The 21,674-nt window shown below is 36.3% G+C and overlaps 1 protein-coding gene across 2 annotated transcripts; it reads left to right on the top strand.

Moving 5' to 3' along the window:
- Positions 1-2,733: 2,733 nt before the first annotated feature.
- Positions 2,734-20,586, top strand: LOC135694760 (aldo-keto reductase family 1 member A1-A). Of its 2 annotated transcripts, none has more exons than XM_065213624.2 (6): positions 2,734-3,119; positions 12,229-12,502; positions 13,708-13,848; positions 15,181-15,386; positions 17,832-17,918; positions 20,354-20,586. In XM_065213624.2, exons 1-6 carry the CDS (start codon positions 2,823-2,825, stop codon positions 20,417-20,419), a joined length of 1,071 nt encoding a protein of 356 aa, XP_065069696.2. In that variant the 5' UTR covers positions 2,734-2,822; the 3' UTR covers positions 20,420-20,586. The 2 variants fall into 2 exon arrangements, with proteins under 2 accessions (XP_065069696.2, XP_065069697.2); XM_065213625.2 differs by lacking the exon at positions 2,734-3,119 and adding an exon at positions 8,749-9,048.
- Positions 20,587-21,674: the final 1,088 nt, after the last annotated feature.

The following is a 21,674-nucleotide window of genomic DNA, read 5'->3' on the forward strand; positions in this document are numbered from 1 at the left end:
ACCCCTCAATTTGTTGATTTTTGCCATCTGAGGTTGCCTTTGGCGTTTTATTTAATTACCACACAAATTCATACTTTTTGTAATAATTAATTTAATGTTCATTAAGAAATTCCTCCTAAAATAAACGAGGTCTTTTATTAAAGTCTTCTTATGTCTACAATAATTTTATAATCCCCCCCCCTCGTATAAATCCCTCCCTCGTATAAGACCCCCCGCCCTCGAATAAGCCCCCACCCAAAAATATTAAAAATAAATAATCACCCAGGGGGCTAATTCGGGGATTTACGGTAAGTCACAAAAGTTATCAACAATAAACTACTTGCAACCTTCTTTCGGGTTAACTCGAGCGAATCCCCTTATATAATTATTGACCGAATCCTTAATTTTCAACTATTGGTAAATCTGTGAATTCTGGAGGTAGAACAGGAAATAACAGAAGAGTAACGAATAAAAAAGGAGTGATTATAGTGATAACACTAAGGGCCTAGCCTTGTCTCGAGGATAGAGATGAAACTCAAACTGAAACTTTAGAATACATTGAAGATGTGATAAGATTTTATAGACTATAGAGCAGGTAGTTGGGGGGGAGCAAGAAACATTTATTCGAATGTTTCAAAGATGGTACATGCATACGGTCAGGGCAGTTTAAGCAATGATTTGAGACCAGTTGTGTATGAAATCAAAATTTATGCGATTTAAAACTAATAGGTCTAAACAAGGAAAATAAATTCCATTTTCAAAACTGAAATGGCGCCAAAAAATCAGTATTCTTGAAAACAATAAGACGCGAAAAATTGAGTTGAAATAGAAAATGATGAACAAATGGAATTTAGAAATGAACTAGATACGCTTGAAAAGTAATAAAGGTGTTAATTATTCTGTTATTTAATTGCACTAATGCCTTATTAAAATGCTGGTAGCTATCGAAGAGAGAAAGAAATAAAATTTTTGCCAATTCGTCACTGTTTGATAATGCTTTTAAAAACAAGGAATGGAGAGCTGTTGTCACAGGTTCAGTGAGGTTTACTACAACTTTAAAAGGGAAACATTATAAATGAAAGTGTATAGAAATAATTTATATTATCTTTACTTACAAATTAGACTTTCCTTAGCTCTTACTTGAATTTAAAGAGTGGTGCCGTGGAGGGCGGGGTGGGTTAACGGCGTGAAATTGGCACTGTGTTTTTGTAAATAGAATAGATATATAAAATCTCAAGTTCTTCAGTGAGAATTGAATAAGCCCTATTTTGAACACAGACGTGCCATTTTGGTTAAAAAATTAGGACACATTATTCTGCAAATGTCTGAAAAAATGTGACCGATAATTTTGCACAGGGATGCCTGCAATAGATAAGGGCAGGAGGGGCAGTGTTGGTGCCGAGGGCAAATCGTGGAATTTTTCTACTAACATATTGAGTATTCCTAGGTGGGAGTGGGGGGGAGGTTGGGGTAACATAATGAAATGTTAACTTGAATACAGTGCCACCCATACAGCTGTTATTTTACCATTGTAAAATGGAGGTTTAAAATCGCGAGAGATGATCCGAAGACTGATACTTTAAAGAATGGCGGTTTCTTGCGAGCGGCTATACTTTTCCTTTCCGTAGGATTACTCCTCATTAGGATTACATCATGTTGCGTAGTCATTAGTTATATTGGGTAACATTTTATGCTTAGTTGTGCTTTTCTGGTATTTTCCTTGTACATATGAATATACGTAGTTAGTTAGATTCAAGGAGATTCGGAAAGAAATTCAGAAGGTATAGGCATTAAAGACTAAACATCACATCAGAAGAAAGCTAACCGTTTCGCCACAGAGGCTTGCGCTTAGAAACGGCCCAGTTTGCACTTAGGACAGGCAGTGCTTGAGAAAGACTGCGCTGTGCCTCGTTACATATTGTTACTTAGTATGAAATTTGCGGAGAACCGTCGTTGTTTATGTTAGCTGTCTAGATTAAAGATGTACTGTGTAATAAGAAAAGAGGATTGCATGCATGAAAATACTGCTCCAGTTTGTACTTTTCCAAATAAAAATCCTTAGAAGGGTTTGGTGTGATGCTATTTTAACAATTTAAAAGTAAAATGCACAAAAAATTACAGTCAATTCCCTGTTCTATTGGTTTTCTGCCATTTCCAAAAAACAAGTGCTGGATTCTGTGGAAAGTTAACAAACTTTCAGTACTGAAAAATTTCAAGTTTGTATGTAAAAAGGAGTGTAATCGATATGAAACACTTTTTTAAAAAAAAGTTTCTCAGAAATTTAAAAGGGCGTGGTCTAATTCTTTTTGCAGGGTCTACGCCCATACAACCCCTTTCTTGTTGGTGAGAACATCTTTTTTCCTCTGGATCCGCCCCTGAATTTATGTTTGCATACACAATTTTTTGATTGTGCATACACAATTTTGTGAATGTGCATTTACATTGCTATGCAACTGTTTCAAGACAATGGATTTTTCGGAGCGGTGTTGAAGCGTAGCGTCATCGTGTGTACAGGAGTGAATCCGATACGAAATGAATCCGGTATCGTGTGAACAGAGCTTGATATTCATATCGGATTGGGTCAGTGAATCCGATATGAAATGAATCCGGTATCGTGTGAAACAGGGCCTTAGATTGAAGTAGCAGGTCATAAAGAATTCCTACCAAGATGTTATATAAAAGTAATCATAGTTACCGTATAGACCCCCGTACGCATAAACTCATTGGTGTCTCGTTTAAAGCCAGGCTACAGTAAATACAAGAAGCCTCTTTGGTTTTCCGTTACTTGTTAAAAAAATTGGACCCAAAAATTTCACTGTTTAAAAAACAAGCGTTTTTAAACGATGAGCTTCATCTTCTCAAAATCAAGGCACCTACTAAGGAGGGCGTTTTGCATTGAGGTTAAAGTTGCTCTGCAAAACTTTACGGCGAATAGAATGGTTTCCAATCAGAATTTGAAGCTGTTTAATGGAGATGAGATCCCAGCACTTGGACTAGGGACCTGGAAGAGCAAGCAAGAGCAAACTGAAGCGGCCGTTGCCGCCGCCATTGATTGCGGCTATCGACATATTGACTGTGCATGGTTGTACGGCAATGAGAAAGAAGTTGGGCATGCACTGAATCAGAAAATCGGAAAAGGGGTATGTCTACCTGGTGCTTACTGGTATTATGATGTCTTTTTAATCTATTGCTCAGAGATTTAGGGAGTTTATATGGGGGGCTGGGGAGGCTTCCACTTTTTGCAAGAAATGCCAAATATTAAGAAATTAACTACCAGTAAAGTCTCTCTTTATACGGCGGTTTTAGCCCCCCCCCCACTTTTTAGACCCCCGTCCCACTTTTCTCAACGCTCCACGGTGCCTGGATAGATATGGGTACTCTGTAGTGTGTTAATTATTACAAAGGAACACGTTTTATCCCTGTAATACTTATAGTACTCGTATTTACCTCGTTTCAAGTTGATTGAAGATAGTTCTTGAAAATCATAAATGAGAACATGAAGGGGCGTAGCCTGCGGGGGGTGTGACCGACCCCCCATTTTTTCATGAATTGGTGGCGGTAAATCTTCAGTTGGTGCAAACAATTTCTGGTTTGTCTACCAGTAGTATCATCATCTACCAGTAGGTGAAATAGCACCTACATTTCTCTCCATCTACGTCTTCGTTGGTAAATTTTACTACTCATGACAAACCACCCACCCCGCCCCCTAGTCTGGAGGGTCAAGCTACGCCACTGAGAACAAGAACCGTGAAATGTAAAGTAGAATCAAGCAAAAATCATTCAAACATCAAACAACTGACTGTCTGCAAAGTCGACTTAATATTCCTTCTGCTGCTTTATTACTCCGAGAAATTCCCTTTGAATTTTAGCAGACAACTTCACTGTATAATAAAAACATTTTACCAACATTGTTTAATAGATGAGCAGAAGCAAGAAAACGTGACCATTTCTTTGCTATATTTTAAGCAATGGAGGCTTCGTACTTCAAGCCTGGCTGTTTGTATTTTGGTAGGTGAGGTGTGAATCGCTTGGCTCTTTTGCTCAGAGGTGCTAAAATAAAACGCAAAGACTTGACTTAAAATCCCAATCAAACTTCACACTTCGGTAAATGATCGTTTAATTTTCAAATTTTATCAGATGGGTTCCAAAGGGGCATCGCCAAAGGAGTACGGGGTGGGCGCTGTACCTTCCAACACTTTGTCCGTCGGCGGATAAAGGATTTTTGCCGGACAAAAGAAGAAATTTTTTTCGCACCCTGATTTTTAGATATATATTCTCACCCTGTAGCATAATTGTAAACTTTTGCGAGAATTGTTGCGTATTAACAGTTCTGTAGCAGTTGAACGTAAAAAGTTTAGCTTCACCTTTAAGTTGAGCCATATTGCAAAGTTTCCCAATCTTTGCTATTGACAAAATGTTGATCAGCAAATTCTGTAAGATTTTCTGAAAATCTTGTAAAAAACACATTTTGTTATGAAAATGACTTTGAAAAAATTAAACATTTTAAACATACAGCTTTCGTTGTTTGAAACTCCTCAGAGTATAAAGTGTCAAAAAATGGTCCAAAAGAACAAGATGGAAAATTCGATCCACAAATGGGTATTTATTCTTCATCTTGTTCTTTCAGACCTTAATTCTGACATTCTATACTCTGAAGAGGTTCAGAAGTTTTTAGTATAGTTGAATTGTTTGCTTTTTTAAAAGCAATTTTCAAATTTGGTAGCGCCAAAAAATTGTTCATATTTTGTTTTATTGACAGCAGTAAATGTGGTAGCAGTCAGAAAGCCTACTTTCACTACAAACCTGATTAGCTTGTATTTTTTTAAAGCAAGTACGCCATACATTAATTCGATATCTGTTGAGGGAGGTAGTAAGGGATTTCACTAGCTAACTATTAGACTGTTTGCCAACTTACTAATGACTAATAATTTTGTGAAACCAATGACTTATGACTAACCATATTATTTTTTGTCTTATGACTAATGCAAATTATTCCCAGTGCCTGATATCCAATAACCGAGGGCTCACACTTTGGAAAAATTAACTGAGCACTACCCTGTGCTCCTTCCAATCACCATGGTTGTAACTGGATAAAATTATCGATGTGTTGGGTATGGAAAGAATATTGGGTATGAGGACGTTCATATATTACGTAATCAAAGATGGGGAGGGGAGGGGGGACTTACACAAATGTTATGGCTATTACGTTCATGATCTTTGTGGAAGTTTGTTAAAATAGTTGTTTAGGGAGAAGGGGGATTTTTCAAATATTGCCGATTTTTGATTGCGTAGTATGTGCACATTTCTTGTGTTGTCTCTCTTGAATAATAGTCCTTTTTCTTTGGGCCATCAACTATCCCTTGATAGTGAAAACTGCTCTAGGTATGATAGAGAATAATACTTTCTGAACAAGACTTCCGTGGCAAGCTATTTTATTTCTATTCTATTTTATTCAACTAACAACTCATAGTCATCTTGCTTTTTGTACGTTAAAACCAGGAGTTTCGTACCAAAAGAAATTATGACTAGCTGAAAAAAAAAATCTTGTACAATTTTTAAAAAAATTCAAGCAGAGTTTGTTGAGGATTGATGTCCTCATGTAAGAAACTTCAGAAAAATTTAATAGAAAATTAAACTGGCTTTTTGGAAAAAACTGGTTTCAAATTTACAACTAGCTATTAAAGTATTCCATTCTTTCTTCAAATTTAAAGAATTTCTGTCCCGGAATAGAGACTGTACTTTTTCTTGAGAAATTTCGCTATCCTTTTCACCATGTCTACGCACAGTTTCTCATACAGAAGGAGCCTATCAATGTACACAAAGTCATAAATTTGCACGAAAAGGATGGCAACAGAATCTCTTAGAATTCATTTGTCCAAGATATTTTATCATATGTCTTTCGGACAAGTCTACAGTTTTAAGCACATGTTCAATACCTTATCATAATTCCACACGCTGATGTCTATCTTTTGCAAATGATTTTGTAACTGCAGGATAGAGGCAGGAGCAATTAGCTAGCATTAAGCTAGCAGGTGCTGAGGCACCCCTTTACATTTTTCAAAGATATGCTGCAAAACGTTATATATAACTGTTTGATGAGCTAAGGCAAAGTTTTTCCGGGCCCGTTTTACAAGCCCAAAAGCTAATAAACTTTAGCACCTATTGACGCCTTTTTTTGCTTGCTTTTCCCGGTAGGTCGAATGGTAGCCAATCCGCCACTGCTTAAAATGATCAGTGGCCTTTATTTTTATGATTTAAACTTACATCGAGTTTGAAAAAACAGTTGGAGTGGACCAAATTCTCTTCACTGTTGCGTGTTTGTGGCTTTTCATAATATTGCCTTATTATTTGATCATTTTGCGTAACTTATGATCACTTTTAGCATTACCTATTGGTGCCATACTGAATTCAAAGATATGGTCAGAAACAACATTTTCAAGATAAGAATAACTTTTCGGTAAACATGTTAGCTCTAGATAAAAAAATTGAAGAATGAACAATATCTTTCTGAATATTATTATCAGCAAATAAATCCTGCATCTTAAATGGCTTACAAAACAGTGGTTTGGTGGTCATAGGAAGAATTCCTTGTAAGAATATGTTGAACAAGCAATGTAGATAAAAACATGTTTATATCTATTTCGTTGAGATAACATAAGCCAAAATATGCTGGGAACCAAAGTTATTTCATATTTCAAGACTTAAAAACCTAAATATTTATATTTTCATTTTGAAAATCTCAATTATTTCAGATTTCAAACACCTCTTATAGGGCCTCAATATTCATTACAAGATATTACTTGATTTCAATATATATATATATGTATGTGTTTGATTTATTACCGATATTCATTCAATTTTGTCTTGGCTCATTCAATTTAATCCTTATTCATTCAAGTTAATATTGATTCGTTCAATTTAATTTTGGCTCTAAAGTTATCCTAAAAGGAATTTCTTCGGATGTTCGCTAGAAACACCATAAATAGGATACTTGCGGATACTTTTCAGCATAGCTGGGGGCAAATCTTTTTCATATGAACAGTCACTGAGGCTGGTGGGGCAACTGTCCCCCTTGTTAGTATGTATGTTACCAAGATAAAATAATGGAACTCTTATTTTATCTTGATGTTTTGCAGTGTTACATGCCCAAAGGATATTTCATATGATAAAAAACCATTTAACGGGAAGGAAAATCAAATGATTTTGATTTTATCATTAATACCGTATTAGCAGGAATGCAGCCATCAGAGATACCGACTGCGTGATGACGTCACTACGTAACTGTCTTCTACAATTCTGAGCACTGCTCCGTCTTTGCACCACACTTTCCTCATCCTCGTCCATTGTTTTATACAGAATAAACATGAATGATCGTAGAACACGTAAAAATGATAAATAAAACAGATGCTTCTTCAATATTCATTTTTACAGACCTGCTAACTCTTCCGATTTTTGCTGAGAAACTCCCGATTTCGGCTGATTTTTCCCGCTCTTCCAGAATCTTATCTATTTCTTTTGATTTCAAAACAGTCTCTCGATTTTTTCTTGTTTCCTCCCAATTTCGAAACCTATCGAAGATTTTTTTGGTTGTGATAAGAAAATTCTTGCAGACACCATATCATTTTTACAAGAGAATCCATAAGTTTGTCGCTTTACTCCCTTGTACTCTGGCAATGAAATCACATTTCCCCGAGGCAAAAATTCCTTGAAGGGTCAAAGCTGTCATTGTCAAAGCCGAAATTGTCAAAGCAGCAAAACTGTAGCCTGAGTTCAAGACCTCTTACTAAAAGTAGTTGGTTTTGGAGCTCAGGCTACAAAACTGGAATTCTTATACATCTAAAGAAATCATTGATCCATCGCCTCTCGCGTATGTCACGTACCAATCTCTTCTCTAACCTGACAGACCCTCATACAACGTAGTTGCTGGGGCTCTTGAAGAATCACGGGGGGGGGGGGGGGGGTAGGATTATCGTGGAAAAAAGTTCTGCCATGCTCGGAGTTTCACCAAGGACCACGGAGCATATTACGGATTGGGGGGGGGGGCGAAAACAATTTTTTGGGGGATAAGAATTCTAAAAATAAAGCCTTAAGTGATTTTTTGTATGGTTATAAGTATATACTGGAAATCAACGGGGGGTTAAGCCTCCTAAGCCCTCTGTTTCCGAGGTCCCTGAGTTTCGCGGTGGACGATAGCCGACAGGGTACAATCATATGGAAAATAGCCCGCGGCAAACCAAACACAATCTTCGTTCCTGGGGACATCCTTGCTCTGAAATTGAATACAGTGCTTGTAGCGAAATTGAAATTGAATTGGGTTTTATGCATTGCTTGTAGCGTTGTTTAAATGTTCATCTTTTTTTAATTCTCACAAACCTTCGGACAGGAGTTCCTTTTATACAAAATAGGTATAAATGCTGAATTGAAAATAAGACAAAATCATGAAGAAAATTCAGCTACATGACAGTCAAAGGGAGTCAACTTTTGAGTCCTTCTCTCACCGACATATTTTGTTCAATTTTTTACCCATTCATTTTCAAAACTTTTGCAGTGCAACTTTGCGAGCTTCTTAAAGGCAAAAGTGTCGATAACATCACCAAAGTCACCTTTTTAAGCAATCATTTACAATACTCAGAACAGCCAAGCCATTCAGTCTTTCCCATGTCATTATGCTTCGCAAGAAACGTTTGAAAAACTAAAAACGTGGGATTTTAATTCTTAGCGCTGACCTTAAAAAATGAATACAGCGCTATTTTGCAGCCTCATTTTCAAGAAGAGAATGAGCTTCATCTTCACAGAATCAAGACAGCTAAGAGGGCGTTTTGCACTGAGATTAAAGTTATTGTGCTAAAATTTACGACTAAAAGAATGGTTTCCACTCAGAAATTTAAGCTTTTTAATGGAGCTGAGATCCCAACACTTGGCCTAGGGACCTGGAAAAGCAAGCCGGGGCAAGTTGAAGCGGCCGTTGCCGCCGCCATTGATTTTGGCTATCGACATATTGACTGTGCATGGGTGTACGGCAATGAGAAAGAAGTTGGGCATGCACTGAAACAGAAAATCGGAAAAGGGGTATGTTTACCTGGTGCTTACTGGTATTATGATGTTATTTGAATCTCTCTCAGAGACTGAGGGAGGGTGTATTTTGTAGATCTCATCTCATAATCAAATACCCTTATTGTGGCCTAGAGATGGTGATGCTGACTCACTTGGTCATTCCCAGGCCTTGTTTTAAGGCTCAGTGATAACCAATTGGTGCAGTGATAAATCCAAAATGTGCCGTGATAAATGGAAAATTGTGCAGTGATGAATTAGTTGAAACAGCAACATAAAGAATTCATACGACAAAAAGTAACAAAAAATAAACAAACAGAACATAACGGTAATGATATGAAAAGCGAAGCAAACAAATCAACAGTTTCTGGTGTATAATAGTTCACAGCTACTATGTTTCAAAAACGTCTTCTCATATCCTTTTCTGCGTCTTTTCTCCCCTTTTCTTCGACCATTTCACTGCCCCAAAATAGTTAATATGGACTTGATATTCCATTCATGCGGAGGGGAAAAAGAAGATTTGTGATGGTATTAAAAACATTCAATCAAATTTAGCGGCACGTCAGAGCACTTAGTGAGTGTCATTTTCTGCTAGTGGGTCGGTTATTCAGGGATATTCTGCTAGTGGGTTGGCTATATGTGTATTCTTGTGCTTTTATATCATCGTACAGAAAGATAATTTTCAGGATCTTAAGCCATTTTAAGGCCCCAGAGATGTCAAAATCTCATGAGCTTCTGGGGGCTCTCCCCTTGACCCACTGGGGGGCTTACAGCGCCCCCAGACCCCTGGTTATTGCATGCTTGCTTCTGACATGCACTTTGCACAGCCTACCTCTAGAGGTAATCTTTTTATAAAACCACACTGATTGTGCAGTGATGAAATTTCCTTAGAATAAGGCCTGGTCATTCCTGTAATATTTGTCATGCAGGTAAATGCAAAGAATAGCTTTTTGTGAAGTAGAATCAAGCAGAAATCAGTATGATGTCAAACAATTGAATATATGCAAAGTTGATTGGATTAACCTGCTGATCTTCAGTTTCATAGGTCCAAAGAAATCTCAAGAAATTTCCAAAAGTTGGAAGAAATACTTTAACTTAAACACAAATATTATTTATTTTAAATTTTATAACTGAGCTCAAACAAGAAACAAATGACTTTGCAATATTTTTGGCAATGGGAGCTACTTACTTTGGTAAAAAGAAAAAAAATCCAAATTTTTGTTATCCAGTATGTTGAAATTTGTCTGGTACAACATTGAGCTTCTATTCTAAAGGCCACAAAGAATTTTCATCTTCAGGAGCTTAGGGTATAGTTTTCTTCCCATTATTCTGTGATTATTCTGAGTTTTTGATAGTGTTGGGGAGGGATGTCCAAACTATGGCCTGCAGGCCATCATGGTCCAGTTTTTGCTGGCCCGCAACAGGTTCTAAAAATGTAATTAAATATGGTCCACTCATGAATGGTTAAAGGCAATTGATTCAACTTATCATAACAGGCTCATATGCATACCCTGAACAAGAACTTTCAAGGCAAAAAACAGTTGTTGTCGCAAAAAACAGTTGTTGTATAGGCACATGAAAGCCTTCTGTGTAAAGCAGGGGAGCCTGCACTCAAAAAGGGTGATTGGGGCAAAGCGCCAAGGAAAGGAGCAAGGCAATAGTGAAAGGAAGAAAACTGATAAAATTTGTGGGGGCAAGGGAGCCACTTCCTTCTTGTTAGGCAAGTGAGACATTAAATTAAAGGCATTAAATTTAGGCAAGTGAGAAAAGAGCAAAAATGAGAAAAAGGAGAGAAAAAACAACAAAATCAATCTGTTGGTTTGGGCAAAAAGGGAAGCGCTGGACTGCTTTTTAACTGGGAAAATTGAACTAGGCAAACAAATTAGCTTTTTCAATAGGCAACTCTGTCAAACAGTAATTACTAGCACACCACCATTGGAAGACAAATTACCAGTAGCGTCACAACATGTCCACCCCAGTTTTCCCAAAGGTCATTTCGATTTTTGCACTTGCATAAAAGGCCACCGTTACGAAAAAAGCTGCTTGAGAAAGTTGCTTGCCCAAAGGTTTTGAAATAGATAAAAATATACTAAAAAAGGCTTTTCCAAGAGTCTGAAGCTGAGCAAATTTTTCTTGTCCACCCCAGTTTTTTCAAGCTGGCGAAGCCACTGTAAAATATGATCTTTTGTTATCTTTTTTCAAAATAGTGGGGCCATGGTCCTTTGGCCAAGCTGAAGTCAAGAGGCCCTGGGTAAGATTGGGAAAGATCTTAACTCTTTATCTTTGCTGCCATTACAGTTGTAAATAAAGCTGAAAATTGTATATAATCCTTTTCTAGGATTTTTCTTTGTTTTCTTTTAGAAGTGCTACATTCTTGTTTGTTATTCATAATTTCATATTTATTATTTGTATATTTACATATTTATTCCTATTATAAGTCTGGATGCGTTCTTACACCTAAATACCATAACTTGTTGTATTAGACATTGAAGCTTAATATTTAGCTCAAATGCACTGTAAGAGGCTAGTTTTCTTAATGATTGTGACACTGACAGTTCACTTGGGTGCTGTTCTTTTGTACCAGAGAAAACCTTTGATCATTTATGCATTCCAGTGACACAGAAGGGACTGTCTTTGCTTATCAAGTTGGAACAAAGTACACTGCTCAACAAAACATCTTTGTAACTTCACAGAGAGCTTTTCTTATATTCTGTCAAAAATTTGCCAGAAAAAATTATAACAAAGTATGCAATTAATGGAAAAGTGCACAACAATAGAGAATTCTGTTTATTTCTGTTAAAGGTGGAATAAAAATCTTTAGATTTGCGAAAAAGTCTGTTTGTAAAATTTGGCTTGATTTGCACGTTGATACCTATTACAGTCACTGGGAAAAACCTTTATAATCCTTTTAAGTTGGAATTTTTTTGTTTTTAGCTCTTTTTGAAAATGTGTTTTTCATTAGCACGAGGTAAAGAAACTTTCAGTTGAGTCCCCATCCAAGAGTTTTCAAGGATGAAGACTTATTTGCATTAAGGAATTTCTAAATTAGGGCTTATTTGTGGCAAGGGACTTACTTGAGGATTTATAGGATTATGTTTGCAGAAATATGCATTATGCATATTATTATTATCATTTCGAAAGCAAAGGTCATTTAAGTAGAATCAGCAAACTCTAATTAATATAGTAACTTTTTTTTAGGGTTTAAAAAGAGAAGACTTGTTCATTACATCAAAGCTTTGGAACACAAAGCATGGTGCAGAAGATGTTATGCCTGCTTTGAAGACCTCCCTAGAACTGTTAGGCCTTGAGTATTTGGATCTCTATCTCATTCATTGGCCTATTGGTCTGAAGGCTGGGGACAATCCATTTCCAAAGGATGAACATGGTCATTTACTCTATTCAGATGTACATTATTTGGAAACATGGGAAGCCTTGGAGAAATGTGTTGATGCTGGTTTAGTGAAATCAATAGGTAAGGTGCCAAGAATTGTTTTTTGGTGGCAGATTAGGTTAACCCCTCTTTCGAAGATAAAGAAATTGGAATTTGTGAAATTGTTTGTATGTCAGCTGTGTGTATAATTCTGGTTGAAGATTGAAAAGAGTACCACTGCAATGCAGCAAAATCAGTTTTAGTTCTGTAGCTAAGCATCTCCTGTCAATTTGCTACCCTGTAATCTTCCTGTTAATCACTAATTTCTCTAAACATCTCTTGTATTTTGCCTGCTTGCTGTAGTGTCCTGTAGTGTAGTGTTCTCTATAGCTGAGGCCCTCAACTGAAAATAGGGGCAGTTATCCATATTGTGATATCAGGATGAAACTTCTTAGACCTACCCTATTTTTCTTGTTCCAGAATTCTACCGTAGCCTGGAAATTCAGAACTGCTTCATAATTTATTTACAGCATACTAATGGTTATAAAAAGGGACTTGACACTTTTACCCTAGTTTAGAAATAGCATTGGGTCGCAAATTTCAATACTATCTTTTTTCAGCATATTTCCTCACAAAATTTCGTAATTGTGTTGCCTGGTTTTTATCTTGTGCTGCCTATAAGCATGCCCTGTTTTGATTTGGTATCATAGTTTGCCTAATTATTGTTATATTTCAATTTGCCACGAAATAGCGGAAACACAGCATACTGAACTCCTTTTTATCCAACATTTTTCAGAGAATAAATGTCGGAAAATGACCGAAAGTAAGCAGGAAATTTATATCCAGGAGTGGATCAAAGGCAACGCGAGAGAAAGAAAGACGCTTTTGACTGGTTCCTTTGTTTTTGAGTATGCTATGTTCCAGCTATTTCGTGTCATCTTCAAATTTGCGGTACCAAAAACTTATTTTATTGTTGTTCTAAGTGTTCCCCCTACAAACCCCAAAAAGAAGGCAGCAAGGTAACCCACAAAAGGACTCCACTCAACATTTCTGGAAGGCATTAGATAAGGATTAAGCTGCCAAGGCAATCCAATTGCACAATCTTAATCCTGAATTGTCTCACCTATAGTCAATTTTGGTGATTTTACCTTTTTCATACCCATTTGCAACACTGGTTAGTTTTGGCTTAAGGAATAAAACCATTTTCAGATTGTGAAAAGTGCACTTTTCACAATCTATGTTCTATATTTTGAGTATGCTTTTGGTAAGCAAACTATATATAATTAAGGTAACTTTTTTGTTTGTAGGATTGTCCAATTTCAACAGCTTGCAAGTCGAGGAAGTGTGCAGCAAAGCAAGAATCCAGCCTGCGGTTCTTCAGGTCGAATGTCATCCATATTTGAATCAGAGCAAGCTGATCGAATTTTGTAAAAAGAAAAATATTGTTGGTAAGTCCTGTCAAATTCTTCTGCTGAAAATTTTAGCATAGTCATTTTTGTCCTGTTTTCAGTCAGGTTTTAATAAAGGCTGCATAGATAAGAGATTATCATTAAAGGTTATTGTTAGATAGTTAAGTGGCTAAAGCCATCTCTAAATCGAAACTTGGCTAATCCAGACGCTTAAGTGTGATACCAACCTGGACACTTATTGATTGGCTTATAGTTTATTGATAGATGGCCATTTTAGTATCTGACAATTGCTTGAAATTATACTAGAGATGCGTTGCAAGCAATGAAGCAAAATCTCATCAACCTTCACTCCCTTACTTCGAAAAAACCTTTTGAATTCACTTTGTTAACGGTTAAAGGGTTAAAGCAATTTTATTAGGTTTTTTGCAATTTTTTGTAATTTTTTTGACTTTGAGATATTGTGTAAACAAAATGAGAGGTGGTATTTGCAAGCAGTGCAGCAAAATTTAGAATTGCTTGTTTGCTCCCTAGTTTTCTTATTTGAACTAGTTTCCTAGTTAATCTCCTTTGGCTTATTCAACTCGGCAACGCTGAGCAAATAATAAAGATAAAAGCAAGTCAGTTCTTTGAAATGTAATTAGAAAATGGCCTAGTTGTTTTTGCCTTTATTGGCGTTATTTACATTTTGTTCTTTTACCTTTCTCTACTTTCAATTCACCATTATAGCAAATGCCGAGTTGCCTCCTTTCTCCAAAACAATGTTGAAAAGGCCCCTCAACCATCCTAGTCTTAGAAAGTAAAGAACAGTTGCGTTCGATTAGAGTTTGTCTATGAATAATTCAACATTGTTTGAAAGGGTAGAGGGAAAATTGTTAAAATGCGTTTAGTGTTTCAAGACATTTGGCAGGCATTATTGTTATCCCGGACTTCAATTATTGCCAAAAGTTCTTGGAACACTCAGCAATTTGCGTTGTGTTTTTATATTTTTCAATTTTTCCCGGATACTCCTATTTCCGCACCCCTTCCCCCGGAACAATGTTGATAAGTAGAAAAATACCATAGAAGACACGGAAGAAAACATTCTTCCTAATCCCCTAGACGTCGTTTTGTAGTGAACCAACATTGTTCAAAGGGGGAAGGGGAATGGCTGAATTTGCTCTGAAAAGATGACGTTATTGTACTGAGACTTTTGGCAGGCATTGTTGCTTTCGTGAAGACGTTTCCAACCTGCAAATTATATCCAACTATCAAATATAATATTTGCTGGAGAATAGCCATTCTCACTAAAGCTGCTTTTATCCGCTAGATATTCCACATATTAATTGATTTTTTATCTTTTTTATTGATTATTCTCCTTTTTCCATTTACCAGTCACAGCATATAGTCCTCTCGGATCACCTGATCGTCCTTGGGCCAAACCGGGCGATCCCTATCTCTTGGATGATCCAAAAATCATCAAAATGGCAAAGAAGCACAATAAATCACCAGCGCAGATCTGCATTCGATTTCAAATAGAAAGAGGAGTATCTGTTATACCAAAAAGTGCCACTCCAGAGAGAATCAAGCAAAATTCAGAGGTATGTATTTAGCTTTTACTGTCTTATTCGCACCCAATCATCTGGTATTCTATTTCATTTAAATAAAGTCATGTAATGTCGTTTTATTAAGAATTCTCGTTTTGGCATCATATTAAGCTGCATGCCTACAAGCAACAAATATTACATGCATATTTTGAATTCCTCAAATCCTTGTATTGAGGATATGCCGAGTTTTTAGCTGTTTAAAGTGCATGTCATTTCTAACTTTAGGGAAACACAGGCGTAAGTATGATTTTCTCAATTTTTCCATCTTTTAATCCGTTAGCTATTTTTTGCTTCCCAATGTCATTCAAGTTTCAATCAAGAAAGTTGATATTTATATAAATGTCTTTAGTCTATAGTGAAATGATAGAGATCAAGTAAAATCGATATACTGATAAAATTGAGCGGTTTAACATGAAACTAATTGGTTTTCTCAAAATGGCACACGAGGGAAGAAATTTCGGAATTTGAAAAGTGTCATTTTACGCCAAGTAACTTACTGTATAGTTTTTGCTTTTTACGCCCTTCTATCGTGGAGTAGTTCCGTAACCTTAAATTTTCCTTAAGTTCTCCTCAGTAGCTAACTAGCATTTTCCTGTATTTTACTTTTCTCGGGTATTGATTTTATCATGAGGATAATCTGCCCTTGATCACTGTTTGAGATTTGTTAGAAGAATGAAAAAATAGTTGGAAAAAATAGATGTCATCTAGCCAGTGCGCAGTCACCCGTTTTTGCAATCAAAAAGCCTGCGCACTGAACTCGACAATCATTCTGCATGCTGGCTACAAGCACGGGGGGAGGCTTATCCATGGGAAGACTTTTATTTGTTTGCTTGTCTCCCCAGTTAGGTCAGTAAGGGAATGTTTTGACCGGGGGTAGTTTATCAAACCTCCAGGTCTATTGTCAGAGTATTCTAAAAATGACGAAAAATCCTTTGTTGATTTTTTAAACCAAATTTTATTATTTCTCTATATTTTGTTCAAACATTCGTGCCTCACTTAAATTCTCTCTTTAAAATTGTTATGCTGAAAAATTATAAATCGACTGTGTAGGGGACAACACCTCTAATTAATCTAAAATAAGGTAGACCCTTGATCATAATTGGACAATGATTAACCGAGCTTACACAAGTTTATTTTATGAGAACGCGGAGAATTCTCAGTACCAATTATTTCATTTTTTGAAAGTTGATTTAATTTGGGATGGTAGAGATTTGTAATATTGTAGCATACTTAATGAAGTACCACCATTTCCAATAATTTTCCCAGTTTACTAGTGAAAAAGGAAAACAGAAAGAAGATCTATAAACAATTCTTCTCATTTGATCGGCATTACCGAAATTACGTTTCGTATTAAAAGACTCTTAAATTTAAGCGAAAGAGAGATTTAAAAAATCAGGAATTCGTAGAAATATGTTTTGAAATTTTTGAATTTGGACCATGCTATCTAAAAGACAGCTATAGAATACCCCAGAATCAGTTAATGCAGTTCTGACCACTGATAAATAACCAATGACCAGAAGGGTTTGGTTTGCAGACATTTAGAACTGAGACCAAATTACAACAAATAGGTAAAATGAAAGAGTTCCATGGGCTATATCTCAGCTGATGTAGATTATTTTCGATTGTTTTATCATTCCTAGAATTATATATGGCGTTCATACGGATTAAGTGATCAAAATTAAGAAATCTGCAAAAGACTTCTATGATATCATTAATTTCTAATTCTATAATATCAAGATAATTTTATCTTGAAAATATGTGTTCGTTTCAAATTTCTTATAACCGTAACGCTGAAACTGTTCACTTGACATTATTTGTAAGAAAAGGTCATAGAATTCCACGAATTCGGTTACTGTAATGCCTCAAATAAGCGCCCGGGCGCTTATTTAATTTTTGAGGCTCAGGGTGGGCGCTTATTCGAGGGAAGCCCTTGATCGAGGGGGGCGCTTATTAAATTTGAGTGCAAATTGTGTTGTGCATTAATCTTTCTTGTTGAATTGCCATCCAATTATGGTTTCGTTTAAAATTCGGATAAGCACCGTTTCTGAAGGTTGAAGGATGGGCGCTTATTCGAGGGGTGGGCGCTTATTCGAGGAGGGCGCTTATTCAATAACTTCACCTCTAGGATGGGCGCTCATTCGATGGGGGGCTCTTATTTGAGGGGGGCGCTTACTCGAGGCATTTAGGTAAACTCGTTCTATCTTGTGCTTTGGTATGTATCGGACAGGCTTTTTTAGCAAATGGCTTTCCATCTTCTAATTTATTCGGTCTTTCAATTTCTTCTGTTTTTATAACAGACTTTTTATAGTAGACTGTTAGCTGTTTGTCTGACTAGCATATCCATATCAAGAATAAATGTGTTCCTTCGTGACTATTAAAATTCGTTAGGAAATGCGCCCCATATGCTAAGTAATGTTAGTTTCCTTGATTTATTCGCAGGTTTTTGACTTCAGTTTGACAAAACATGAAATGGAAGAGATTGAATCGTATAATGTCCCATGGAGAGCATGTATTCCAAAAGTAGTTGTAAGTAAAATTTCATTGCTTTTGCGTACAAGTTAACAATTCAGCTTGTTGACTACTTGGAAATCGTTATCTTTAAGCCTATCTGTAAAACAATAAAATCATAATATTTTATCGCTTGAAACCGTTTATATAAACTATACACCTACTTTTAGGCAGTTTTTAGAATTTGCGGACAATTATGATACCAAGAGCTTCTTACATGTTTCTTAAATTTTTTTAAGATCGAGAATTTTTGTAAACGTACTTCCAAGGTACAGAGATGAAATTAATAAAATGTGTTAATTACAACAATAATTTAAACAATTTTTTGCGGCACAGAATTTGAAAATGGCTTTGAAAAAAGCAAACATTTTACAACATACTAAAAGCTTTTTCGTCTGACACTCCACAGAGCATAAAACGTCAGAATAAGGGTCCGAAAGAACACGATGAAAAATATATACCCAGTTGTGGATCGAAATAGGCCAATACAACAATAATTAGCATGTACAGTACATCATCAGAACTTTTAAGTTGAAACTCCTTGTGTGTGTGTGGTTTATTGACAGTGAATGCAATCTGCATGTCAATTGTTGCAGTATACAGTGGCGTTCAATGCCAAAACTGTTTTTAGTGCCGGGAAATTTAGATTTTTCAATTTACAAAAGTTTCTTAGCTTTTCAAATTCAGGCAGGGTGGTTTCTTAACTTTCCAATAACTGATCCTACCGTTTTTTAAAAGCCATTTCTTATAAAACGAAATACTTGTATGCTCTGTTTCTGAGGCTCTGGCCTCTTTGTGTTGAGACCTGGTTTTGCCACACAAGAAGAGATCTTTAATATTTCTTTTGTTTTTGGTTACCAAATGATAACAGTTTTCTTGCAACTATGAAATAGGTTGATGTTTGTTTTCAAATAAAATATTGCACCTTGCTACTCTCCCGATAGCAAATTTCTTTGGTTTCCTTTTTAAACTATGAGAAAATTGAGAGAATCGCACAAATTTTCGTCATCAACAACTCAATAGATTTTTTAACTGATAAAATATATCAGTTTTGAAAACATTAAATTGAGTATCAGAAGGGTTATTGTTTTGAGATGGTAAAAGAATCAATTTTGATTCGTATATTGAAGAACATTGAAAGTGGTTTGATAAGAGCTGATCAGAACCATTGTGATGCAATGATCAAGAATTAATTTAAAGAGAAGCATTTCCAAGATCTCCAAATCGTGTTAAAAAGCCAGTTAACGTGAAACTCCTTAACACGATTTAGAAGCTTAGGAAGGTTAAATCTCGCGCTTGGAACTTTCAGAGTCAGTTCAACTTCAGGTGAATATATCTCCTGTCACGTAATGTGGTGGCAGGTCAGTAATTCAAATGCTTTCCGGAAAGAAACCACTGTAAGGCTGATTTGTATTGGTTTCTTTAAGTTAATAAAACATGTAAACGGAAGTGGGTTGTGTCTTAGCTATTATCTTTCCCACTACAGGTCTTATCAAATATAACCTGGATACAATGCATTTTGATATGCAACTTTGTGCCCGTTACACAATATCTTTTCTAAAACCATGTGAATATCCAGAGTGTTTTTGTAATTTGATTGTGCTAAACTCAGTTTGACATGACATTTAAAAGAAGCGCTAATATTCTATTTTCTGCTGGAAAATTTCATTTTCTGTGGTTCATTCAATTTATTACCTGTGGCGCTTAGAAGAATAGCAAAGAAGTTATCCTTGCTTGGGTGTTTACTGCAATTTGATATTTGATATCTATGCTTGATAGTAAAGTCATAAATGATGAGGGAATTATTTAAGACGTTTTCTAACGTTTGACGATTTCAAAAATTATGTTTCCTTACTTTTCTGTTACTGTTGCGTTGTTTACGTAGAAGGGCTCAGAAAATATTTTAAACAAGCTTTGATCAAGTTAAAGTATAACAATTTAACCAAATTGAATCTACAGTGCGAGTTTAATGCTTCCTAATACCCTTCGCCATTTCTGCTATGAAGTTTGTATTATTTAAGCTTTCCAATTCGTTTCAGAATTCCTTCTATATATTTATAGATGTATAGCCTGGATTATTCATCATGATTAAGACTTCAAGTGATTTTCTATGTCGTTGGTTAATGACCACTTTCTGATTAAACTTTCTGATGGTCTGATCAAATGTGTCATGCAGGGAGAAAATTTTGCAGCATTTTCGGAGACCTCGTATCGTTGCTTCAAATGATTAAGATTACTTCTAGTGGAGAGAATATCCAGCATTCTTTGCTGTTCTCTCAAATGCAGCTGGCCAGTAAAGAGCCGTAAGAGGGCTTAGTCCTCAGTGGAAATTTCTAGGGGACTCTAGCCTCCAAACCTCTTCGTATGTGTTGTCTATTTGCATGATAAACCTGTAAATTTGCATGCTTCATACCTGGGTCAGATTGTTTAAGAATTGTATTATCTTTGTGTAGGTTGATGGCAAAGAGGTTGCTAGGGATAGGAAGCACCCTCATTTTCCATTCATGACCGAATTCTGATGTCGAAATTTAAACTGTTACGGGAAGACAAAGAAGGTATTTTTTGAATCAGATTTTGTATTGGACGATATATGAATATACATTAGTATTACTATAAATGGCTTATACTTGCTTAGAATTTTGTAGATTTGATTATACTGAAGCCTATGATAGCTTGATACACCGAATGGTTTCGCTGCTTGCATCTACTCTTCTTGTAACTATTTAATAGGACGATGCAATTGCGCAATATACTGCGCTGTGAAACAGTCATACAAATGCAACCTTTTGCAGCATCATACCATTGATGGCATAAAGGATATCTTAGCAAGATCTGATATGCGTATTTTAAAACTGATGTAAGATTAGTTAAGATATATGTTGTGTAAAGTAGCCTTTGGTGATTAAATATGTTCTGTGCCCGAAGCAACCAGTTTAAATCATTTGCCAGATGGTTGATCACCCTGAACATGCATAACAGCCGTCCCGTGTTTCAGCCAAGAAATGTATACACCGTGATGCAAAATATTGCAGTACCAATTTTAACTTTTCTTGTTGTATAATGTAACCATAGATAACCACGGTTTACGAAGTGTTACAATGTGTTACAAAATGTTTTATATTGAATGCATTGTAGCATTTCGTAACTGGATATCACTGGTATCCCCCCACATTTCTAAAATATGGTTCTCGAGATTTTTCCAAAAATGATGTAAAACTTATGGGGGGGGAGGTAGTATACTGTATGCTTGTGTCAATAACAATTGTAAAATACTTTGCTATTTACCGTAGCCAACATGAGTCAAATGATGGGGGAATAACAAAAACGGCGTTTCCTCGCATTTGCGAGTGTTTGAAGGGCGTGGTCCTAAAAAATTTCTGGGGCCCCAGACCCCCCTCCACTGTTGCAGCTCTGGGTACGCCACTGACAGTAACCAGCAAGAGGGGTTTAGAGCTTGATGCTGTCACCTTATCGCTGCTTCTGCTTGTCTGCGTTAGTTGTGAAGCATGTTATGGTGAAATTACTAATATTTAGAAGACATCCAATTGAGGGTAGCTTTTTATCAACGCTCTTTCCAGTGGTGTAGTGCTAAGAAAATAACAAGGGGGGCTCTTGCACAAAATTTTGCGAAAAACAATAGCAAAAGTGAAAATCTGTCAATTTTTGGCATTTACAAACTCTACACCCCTGGCTCTTTCTGTCTGAAAAATCTCTTTCAATCTTTACTGTTTCACGGGGGCTCCGGAGCCAATTTAGTAGGGGGATCTACATTGT

This window comes from Rhopilema esculentum, chromosome 8 (genome assembly GCF_057945365.1).
Source record: "Rhopilema esculentum isolate cy_ngs chromosome 8, ASM5794536v1, whole genome shotgun sequence".
NCBI classification, from domain to species: domain Eukaryota; kingdom Metazoa; phylum Cnidaria; class Scyphozoa; order Rhizostomeae; family Rhizostomatidae; genus Rhopilema; species Rhopilema esculentum.